Genomic DNA, 10983 nt, shown 5'->3' with positions numbered 1-10983 from the left:
GGCCTGACCTACCGCCGTATAAGCTTTCCCAACCAGACTCGATGTAAGCCTAACGGGCCTGGTGGGAAGCTTCGTGGGCCTTCAGGGATGATGCTGAGGATGGGGAGAGATAGCTCGTCCCGGCCGGATGTGCCTTTATGCTTTCTGGTGCTTACGTCACCCTGCTCGTGACGTCTCGCCGCTCCATTGGACGGATTTGACACGTGCTTCAGAACGTGGTCACGCAAGGCCGTTCCCAAAGCGAATCTCGACGCAGCTCGAGTTCCTGAAGGGGAATCTTCCGTTATGTGAGAGACTTCTGCAGTGCTCTGAAGACTGATCTGTCTCTCAGCTCCTGTTCCTGCGAGACTCCGGCAAGCACCTCTCACAGCATCACTGCGTCCTTGCTAAAGGTGCCAGCCAGGATCACAGACAGCACAGAAAGAGAACACATTGTCAAGCTGGAGGTTAGCCATTATCGGTGCTCCATTTGTCAGACTGACCTATTTCCTGCTCCACAGATGCAGTCATGGCAGACAGAGCGAGAGATCAGCGTCCCGAGAATGAGGCCTTATCAATCTCAAACCCATCTTCTGCGTATGCCAGTCAAATCCCAAACATGGACTCAGAAAATAGACTACATGTCTGACAGGTTTGAATGGTTGAGAGCTGCAGTGCAGATATCTGTCACTTGGGGGCGCTGTCATCTCACAGACACTGGTCAGACTTTTGGAGCATATATAAACAACCTTGCTGTTTTTTTTTAGCAGTTTCCTCTGATTTGCTGCAAACTAATAAACATATACAGGTGTATGGACTTGAGAACCCCCTGAATCTATAACAAACACTCTGCAATCTGCATCTCCACTACATCACAGTGTGAGACACAGTATATATGTGTTGATCATGGCTCTGTTCCAAAACCTAGTTAGCTACTGCCTTCTAGATTTCTATCTATTATTTGTTCTGTCTTTCTATCTGTTGTTTTGTTGTTCCATCATTCTCTTGTTCTATCTATCTATCTATCTATCTATCTATCTATCTATCTATCTATCTATCTATCTATCTATCTATCTATCTATCTATCTATCTATCTATCTATCTATCTATCGTTCGATCGTTCTATCATTCTATCATTCTATTGTTCTATAATTATCTTGTTCTGTCTATCTATCAATCTATCTATCTATCTATCTATCTATCTATCTATCTATCTATCTATCTATCATCTATCTATCTATCTATCTATCTATCTATCTATCTATCTATCTATCTATCTATCTATCTATCTATCTATCATCATTTTATCTATCTATCTATCTATCTATCTATCTATCTATCTATCTATCTATCTATCTATCTATCATCATTCTATCTATCTATCTATCTATCTATCTATCTATCTATCTATCTATCTATCTATCTATCTATCTATCTATCTATCTCTCTATCTCTCTATCTATCTCTGTGGATATTCAGTGGCCAGTCAATAACAAACGAATAACACGAGAGGAGTGAAATAGACACACATGATGGGTGAGTGAGTCCATCAGCTGGAGGGTACACATTACTGCTGCAGCTTTCATTCAGTCTCTAAATGATGACTGCAGTCAGGAGCTGTTTGCCAATCATGGAAAACTCTGACAAATGAGGGGGTTGTCTCCTTGATTAAACGAGAAGAGTGTTTCCACTGGCCTCTGCCATCTTTCTGCCTGCCTCACTCCCTGATTGTACAGACAGCGTAACGAGGATGATTTGAGTCACTCGTAGAAAAATGAATGGGAGAAATCACATTGTTCAATACAGAAGCCAAAGGAACAGAAGACCCGCCTTCTAATTATAACAAACTAATCGCCTGTGTTTTTTTCCCCTCTCACATGCATATTATTTTGAGCAGCTTAAAAAGCACATGACTGATTTTTTTAATGTGTATGATAGTTATATAAAGATGCTAATATTTCCTTTCTGTTCTGCTCGTGTGTTTCCTGCAGTGATCGTGGTTCTCTATGTTGGGGTTAGGCGGCAGAAGAAGAAAGAGACTCTCATGACGTCCAAAGAGGACATCCGTGACAATGTCATCCATTACGACGACGAAGGAGGGGGCGAGGAGGACACGCACGCCTTCGACATGGGTACCCTTCGCAACCCCAAAGTCATTAAGGAAAACCTGTTTCGCCGAGACGTTAAGCCAGAGTTGGGTTTGTGTCCACGGCGGCCAATAGCCTCGCAGAATAGCGCTGACATCAGCAACTTTATCAATCAGCGGCTGCAAGAACACGACGGTGACACTTCCGCCCCGCCGTACGACTCGCTGGCCACGTACGCCTACGAGGGCGAGGGCTCGGTGGCTGAGAGTTTAAGCTCTATAGAGTCTGTAAAGGGTGAAACGGAGGAGGACTACGATTACCTCAACGAGTGGGGGCCTCGCTTCAAAACCCTCGCAGGGATATTCGGAGAACGATCAGAGAGCCAATCAGACGTAACATCCAGCACCACCACTGAAAACAAACACTGATGTTTTTTTTTTCGTTTCACTTTTTTACACTGGGTTTGAAGCAAACATAGTATCATAATTTGATTTGACCAGATTTCGTTGCATTACTTTGTAGTTGTTAATTTTCACCTTTTTCTTTTAGTTTGCCTTGATTTCACGCTCAAACAAGAGAGGATAAAGGAAGCCAGAATAAAATGCAGCCTTTGGATTATCTGTAAGTGAATGTTGGAGGTATTTTGGTCATATTTATTCAGCTTTGCTTTTCACGAAAAAAAAAGAACCACATAAAAGATGCAAAATTTTTCTGACATCCTTAAAAAGTGCCTCGATGGAATTGGTTTGTTATTCTTCTTTTTATGGTTTAGCTTTGTTTCGTCACCCTTCTTAAGGATGAATGGCGTTGCTAACCGAAGTTGACCGCAACCTGGATTTCAAGCTTCGTTGGAAAGAGTTTTGAGGAGGAAATGTCTACATGGGCCTCGTTTGGCCAAAGATATTTTTTGAATGTTATTTATGATTCTATCTATTTATTTGTGAGTCTGTTCAGACGGGTTGTAACGTTTTGTTATATATTTATCTATTTATCATGATTTCAAATCGAATATGAATTTCTTATTTTTTTGAAGACACAAGGATTTTCATAATTATTTGCTCCTCACGAGGACATGGACGTTGTAGTCCCAAGAAGAACTTGTATAGACTTGTACTTGTTGTAAAAAAACAAACTTTAGGGCTAAACATGAGCTATTACAGTTGAGTCCTGTAATAAACACAGTTTTCTTAAATAAACACCACTTGGAAAGAAAAATCACCGCTTGAACATGTTCCAGGTTTTTGTTCATTCTTAAAGTTCCTTGAAGAACCAACATTCATGGAATCCTTCCATTGCACAAAACTTTCTTTTATAGTGAAAAAAGGTTATTTGTATTATTAAAATATTTTTCACAGTATGAAACAAAGGTTATTTTTAAGAACTGTTCAATGAAAGGTTCCTTGAGGAACCCAGCACTGCAAAAACCCTTTTAGAGCCTTTATTTTTAACAGTATAGAAACCAAAGATCCAATTTAGGCCATCCCCCAATGCCTTAATATCCCCAAGTTAAACTATAGGTCTGACTGTGTTTGCGATATGCTGATATAACAGTCCGAGGAGCAGTGAGGCTGCTGAAAATAAGATGGGTTATCAAATATACTCTTTGATCTTATCTTTGGTGTCTGCTGTGTGGGAAGGAGATTTCTTGAATCACTGCCAATCAATGAAAGGAGGGTGAGTATAAAAGGCACACACATGCACATTATATTATTATGTTAACATAAGCACTGTTAGCACATCAGTCACACAAAAAATTCTGTCTCGGCAAATATATACTGTATATATATTCATTCTTGCATAGAATCTAAGACAAGAGTTATACTATTTCAAACATATATAATTAAATATATACAATTGAAAACCATAGTCAACAGTAAACAGATAATTTGGTGCTTTTATCCACCCTTTGGGGCACGTTTTAAATTTATTTTATTTTATTTTTTTGCCAGAGCTAATGAAAATGTGCTCATAATGTACCATTCAATCCATCATTCACGGGTCATGAACTCCGACTGCTGTGAAACTCTCTGTGTCCAAATCAAATATCATCTTGCTGGCAAGTCAATGGTGGATCACTGTACCTGTTGCTTTTGTATTACTTTGTCTCGGGGCATGATCTAGGGAACTCTATGAATATGCAAATGACTCTGTCATTACTAATTTGCTTAACGACTCTCTCCATTGGGAAGTCAGACAGTGTAAAAATCTGCTGATCTTTACATCAAGCTCCAGAGCTCATTAGACGGCAGGAAGCTACAACCACTGGAAACACTTTGGATGTTGTGAACAGATAACGCACAGTAAGTTTATGTACAATAAAAGACAAATGCTATTTCAGATTTACATTTAATCATTTAGCAGACACTTTTATCTAAAATGATTTACAAATGAGGAAACTACCATTAATTACAGTTTCAGCAGCATAATGTCACATATAGGCTAATATTTGAAAACATGGTGACCCATACTTGGAATTAGTGCTCTGCATTTATCCCATCCAAAGTGCACACACACAGCAGTGAACACACACACACACCGTGAACACACACCCGGAGCAGTGGGCAGCCATTTATGCTGCGGCGCCCGGGGAGCAGTTGGGGGTTTGGTGCCTTGCTCAAGGGCACCTCAGTCATGGTATTGAAGGTGGGAGAGAGTGCTGTACATTCACTCCCCCCACCTACAATCCCTGCTGGTACGAGACTTGAACCCACAACCTTTGGGTTATGAGTCTGACTCTCTAACCATTAGACCATGACGATTCAAAAAATCTCTACAGCTCAGTATTGAAGCTTGGCACCAAGACCTTCCCTTGAAATCTGTCTGTTTTTGTTTCTGTTTTCACTCTTTGCCAGACAGCGTATGCCATCCTGTCCTGTGGCATGACGCTCAGACACTCATTCTGTCTCCCTTTCTCAAGGGCATTTAAGTCATCGTGTATCTGGGTTGTACAGGAATGGATGGTTGTAGAGTGTGAATGTGCGTACTCGTGTGCTTGTGTGTTAAAGTAAAGGGAATTTTTATTTCATCCCATCTGAGGTCAATTACGTTCAAATCTCTTGTCCTTGTGACATTAAAGTCACGCTCTGAAAATACTTAATCGTGTTATCCAATCTCTCTCTTTCTCCTTTGCTTGTACTGTTCTTCATGCTTCATGCAGAATCTACTCAGCAATCCACGTGCCATAATCTACAAATATTGGATTTCTAAACTACATTTGTAAGAACAAACTGCTCTCGGGTGTAACTTTGACATGACCCAACTCTGTTAAAAATGCTGAAAAATAGTCAAACATTGAATTATTGTAGTTTTTGGGATTACTATACTTTTCTGAAGCTCATACAAATTTCATCCTGATGCAGATTTATTTTAGTCGAACCAGCAAGCATAGCAGGTGAGTTTGATTAATGCATATCAGAATCAGAATCAGAAAGAGCTATATTGCCAAGTATGTTCACACATAAAAGAAATGTGTTATAGTGTCACAAGCTTTCAGTACGCGGAGACAACACACAGATAAAAAAAAATAAGATGTGAATAAAATACACATGCATAAGTATAAACCACAAAAAAAGAATAAATTGTATGTACAGGTGTGCTATAGATAGAATAGGAATATAATAAAATAAAATAAAGTTGTAAGGATGTACTAGGATTTAGGGTGATAAATAAGTATAAGGTTATTGCACATACTTTAATTGCACAATGGGAGAACATTTACTGTTCATGAGGTAGATTGCCTGGGGAAAGAAACTGCTCTTGTGCCTGTATATATTTCATAATACAGTAGTTCATACTCAAGCCCTATGCTACATGTCCCATTTGCGTTCTTCCCAGCATGAATATGATTGTTTTGTTTGCATGTTAGCCAATTTTATTTTTCATCCTTGATTCTGTCACATTTAGTAACTTGTCTTGTGATGCCATAATGAGTTTATTTGTTCATTTTAAAATGTGTTTAACAAGCAGTAATTGAGTACAAGCACAGTGATTTCCGTAAAATGTACATTCCTCAAAGAAAACATAAGATGAGGAACTTTAAATACAATTTAAGACCATGTAAATAAACCGAATCAAGTTATTGCTGCAATTTAAGTTCATTCTAGACATTTATTTAAAATAAGCAAATGACTTCAACATAAAAAGCCATGCCATATATATACACAGTGCAGTAAAGAGAACTGTATCAGTATGAATTATCGTTTTAATTTGTGACCACCAAGCTCCTAATAAAAAAGAGAAAATAATGAAATGAGATGATGTTTAATTAGTAAAGTATTTAATTCACTCAATTACACAAAGATAGCATCACCACTTATGCTATACTACACACGTATTATTTAATAAGCTTTTCGTTTGTTGTTGTATTTCCAGCAAAACTAATCTTATTGTGATTTACACCTTTACTGTGATACAGATTTTGGTCATGCTCACTCTGCCTCTCTCAACTCATACTTAGTCATGATAATGGAAGGTGAAACACAACCATACTGCGTGGCTGCGACAGAAGCAGGTCAATGTCTAAACATATATTTTTATCTTGAAGTGTCAGGTAACACATCTATTACTATTAATATATGTGGAAGACAGTGTTACCCTGCAGAAAAGGTCATAACCTTGTCACTTCCCAGCTCGATAACATGCTTCTTGCTCAGGGAACACAGTGCCTGTGACCAGTCAAGGACAATATATTGGTTTTATTATAGGATCACACATATTAGCAGAATAAACAATGGTCCAAGCAGCTGTCAGATTTTATTCACAACTTTCCTATCACCCTTTTAAAGCTATAAATTATAGATGCCTGTCAGTTCTAGCCTGCCAGTGTCCCTTGTGACATTGTGTGCTAGCCTCTTATTACAGTAAGGAAATAAAGCTGTATCTCTATTGCGAAATACAGACAGGCTGATCAACTCACTGAACAACTACCGAGTCAGAATTCCTGAATGAACCAGTTTATTTGAGTTGGCACTGTAATATAAACTAAATCGGTTTGCGATTCACTCGAATGACACACACACACACACACACACACACACACACATTGGGGTTCATTCATGAAACACGAGCAGAACTAATTTTTGTGTACATTTTTTTTTAATAAAAATAATTTTTGAGAGTTGATAATCTGTTTTGCATTTGGGTAAAACGCAGCGCTTGTCACTGTCACTTTTTACCGAGCCGTCCAATCAATGGAGGAGGGGCGGGACAAATACTACACCGAGCAATCATCCTACTTGACAACAACTGAACAACAACAGAGAAGCTAATGGTGCTGGTTACTGCATTTTTATATTCAGTAATATTCTTCAAAATGAGATACTAGTAATACGTTACTGCCAAGGCTATTTCAAATCATAGCAACCAAAGAGTCTCAGCTAGAAAAAACGCTGTTGGTGGACACATGTTATTGGATATTTATTGTTAGGCATATGGCCTATTAGTGTTTTTTTTGTATTTATGCAATATACTGGAGCCAAACCTGACAAAGTAGACCATAATATTCCACTGCGTTCCTGGACACGCAATTTGCGTAGCTGTAATTCATAGGCGTTACCGAGCCGTCCAATCAATGGAGGAGGGGCGGGACAAATACTACACCGAGCAATCATCCTACTTGACAACAACTGAACAACAACAGAGAAGCTAATGGTGCTGGTTACTGCATTTTTATATTCAGTAATATTCTTCAAAATGAGATACTAGTAATACGTTACTGCCAAGGCTATTTCAAATCATAGCAACCAAAGAGTCTCAGCTAGAAAAAACGCTGTTGGTGGACACATGTTATTGGATATTTATTGTTAGGCATATGGCCTATTAGTGTTTTTTTTGTATTTATGCAATATACTGGAGCCAAACCTGAGAAAGTAGACCATAATATTCCACTGCGTTCCTGGACACGCAATTTGCGTAGCTGTAATTCATAGGCAGGGATTATGCTAATTGTGAATGAGCGTGCACAAGCGCCCTATTTACGAATGATTGGTATTCATTAACATACACATGTTTAACTATCAAATCTGGGGGCTGTTTCATAAAACAAGTTTACCAAACAAGCCAGGCTTATTTAAGTTATTCTGACTTATTTTGAACCAAATCAACTGACAATAAGTTTTTGATGTGTACAAAGTGTTTGTGAATTGGGATGAGAGTTTTCGGGAAGGTCCGTTTAACGTGCAAAAAAAAAAAAAAATCAGGTTAAAATGAAAGGTAACAAAAATAAATCAGCGCATTTCCATTTATCAAGGAGAGGCTTTACAGTCTAAAGTGCATTATGAATAAATGATTCCCTGTTGATGGTTTTGCACTCAGGACTTAAGAGTAAACATGGCACTTTTCTGACAGTTTCTTTATTATTAGGCAAACATTATCATTCCCTTTATGCATGCACTTCACAGGCTCTTTAGTAAAGTGTATAAATTTTAAAACGGTATCTCAAACGCCATAGGAGTTTGAATGCGGGATGGGTTTCTTTGATAGCTGAAGAGGGCAAATAAAAAATTAGAACTAGAAAACTTTTGAGTCTTTTTGATTCGTCTTGGGCTTTTTGATATTTTATTGACAGTAAAAGATTAGAGGTCACGGGAGATGATAATGCTCAGTTTAAACACCACCATGTAATAGATCATTGGATCCTCTGCAGTGAATGGGTGCCAACAAAATGAGAGTCCAAACAGCTGATAAAACACAATAATCCACAAGTAATCCACACGACTCCAGTCTACCAGTTAACGTCTTGTAAACGGTGTTGGATTTGTGCATATTCCTCTTCTGATTCAGATGAGACCACTTTTTCTTTGGAGAAAGCAATATTATGGATAGAGGACTCGTATTTTAGACTGAAGCAATGGTTTGTAATAAATCCAGCAAGACATTTTTACTTACAAACACACAACTTTTAGCTTCACAAGATGTTAATTGATGGACTAAAATTGTGTCTGTCTTGTGGATTATTGTGATGTTTTTTTATCAGCTGTTTGAACTCTGATTCTGACGGCACCCATTCACTGCAGAGGATCCAATGGTGAGTACATTTTCTCTTGATATTGGTAAAACATAATGTCTGCATGCCATAGATGACATGCAGTGTTAATGTATTAGAAACTGAATACTTTGTGTAAAATGTACTGATTGTATGTAGCACCTGTCGCTTTACATACGGTGGATGAAATATTAAATTTTTTATTTATTTTTTAAACAAGGTCCCTGGTTATTTCAGTCGCTAACGGGTTGTGTAGCATATTTGGGCTTGGATTGTTTAGTTAACCTGTCACAAAATAAAGCAGATTTGCAAAGAAGTTATAAGTGTGGGTCAGTGAACAAAATATAATAGGCCAGACAGCAAATCCACAGTTTGCAGCAAATCTGTTTTTCATTTCACCTGCAAAGAGACCATTTACATTGGAAAATGGTTATACAATCTAATTATGAAAATGTAATTAATGTTATAAGTTAACATCATAACATTTTAAACAGGCAGAAGCACTTGCACAGCATGCACTGGAGAGGAAAGGAGAAGCTCAGCGTGTGTCAGAAAGACAAGTAACAGACTTGTACACAGCACTTAATGTAGCAGGTGATTTTAGGTATGATCTCATCCTCTCCTTGGATCATAATTGCGATCCTGCTGTTTCTAGACTTCGAGCAGACAGAACAGAGAGTGCTTAGATCACTAGCTCTCTGAAGACACCGGTACGAGCCGAGCTGAAACATGGTACCACAGAAGGAGACTTTTTGATTATCTTGAAAGCTTGACACATTCATGAAGCTATTCAGCATCAATTAATACACTACTTCCGTTTGCCTGACCCCTGGGGTTTGGAATAATGACAACATGTCTGTCACGCTACAAAATCACATCTAAAGTCATATGATGGATTTGTTTGATAAACAAAACAATTTTCAATTCATCACTGTAATTCTTCTGATTATTTCAATGTATCAGTCAAATTCAATCTAACACTTGGTCCAAGTTTAACATCAATTCTTGTCAAACCTGATGTGACGCGTCTAATGCTGACATGTTTGATTTCAGAGCTGCGGCTGAGGGAAAGATTCATGGTAAATAGTGCTTTTATTGTCTTTTTGCCTTTTTTTTAGAACAGAAGTGATCACTACGAACTATTAATATTCACATAATTCAAAAATCCAATATCAAAATCAGTGGATTCACTGTGTTCTCTATAAATGTGTGTGTTTAAATGGTTTAAATGAAGTTAGTAAATGTTTCAAGACATTTCACATTTTCACTTTTTGGAATTCAGTGTTCGAAAACATGGCACGGAAGTAACTTAAACCAAAATAATTATATTGTGAGAACTAAGCTTGTAAAATTAAAATAACTTGAAATCATTAATTATAGTTAGTAGGGGTGTGACGTGATCTCGTGGTACGTGAGATCTGATGTGTCTCGCGAGAACGTGACGATATCCTGGCAAGACCTTTCAGATATATTTGCATACGCTGGCTCGTTCACCAGTGGTGGTATGCAAGATATTTTATGTTCACAACAGGCAAGTGGCCGCATGAATAGCGGGAACATTACGCAGTGCAGTCTTTATCCAGTCATAAAAATAGAATTCACAGTTTAACGCGGAATGTCACGGAATTTGTCAAATTTTGAATGAATTAATCAAATGTAGATCATTACTCTTAAATCCAATCACGATATGGGCTAGTACTTGTAAATATTAAGCCGCAAAAGTCGATTTAAATATGAATCCTGCATGTTCTGCGTGTCTCTGTTAATGAATGGCGCAGACGCGCGGTTTCATTTACTACGCACACACTGAAGCGCGCCTGACACTCGCGGTGATTTCAGTGTCTTCCTTCTCACTAAATGAGGACGTAAACACATGAAAAACATCTCCAGAACTGCTCTGAGAGTCACTTCATGAGCATTTTAGCATTTGATTTG

At 38.2% G+C, this 10983-nt stretch overlaps 1 protein-coding gene across 2 annotated transcripts in view; it reads left to right on the top strand.

Annotated features, from left to right (window-relative positions):
- cdh12b (cadherin 12b) overlaps positions 1–2929 on the top strand; it is a 138576-nt gene extending 135647 nt beyond the window's left edge. Inside the window, exons 12-13 of one of the 2 annotated variants that reach the window (XR_001608923.1) lie at positions 1971–2687; positions 2839–2929. Coding sequence is in view for 1 of the 2 variants with exons in the window: in XM_016267949.1 (XP_016123435.1) it covers positions 1971–2494 (524 nt within the window). In the remaining variant the exon portion in view is untranslated. Of the gene's footprint in view, positions 1–1970 lie in introns of both variants that reach the window. The other variant, XM_016267949.1, reaches the window with a different exon arrangement.
- Positions 2930–10983: the final 8054 nt, after the last annotated feature.

This window comes from Sinocyclocheilus grahami, unplaced genomic scaffold, assembly GCF_001515645.1.
Source record: "Sinocyclocheilus grahami isolate Dianchi unplaced genomic scaffold, SAMN03320097.WGS_v1.1 scaffold41.1, whole genome shotgun sequence".
NCBI classification, from domain to species: domain Eukaryota; kingdom Metazoa; phylum Chordata; class Actinopteri; order Cypriniformes; family Cyprinidae; genus Sinocyclocheilus; species Sinocyclocheilus grahami.
The sequence above is the reverse complement of the archived record's forward strand: the minus strand, read 5'-3'. Positions and strand labels throughout refer to the sequence as shown.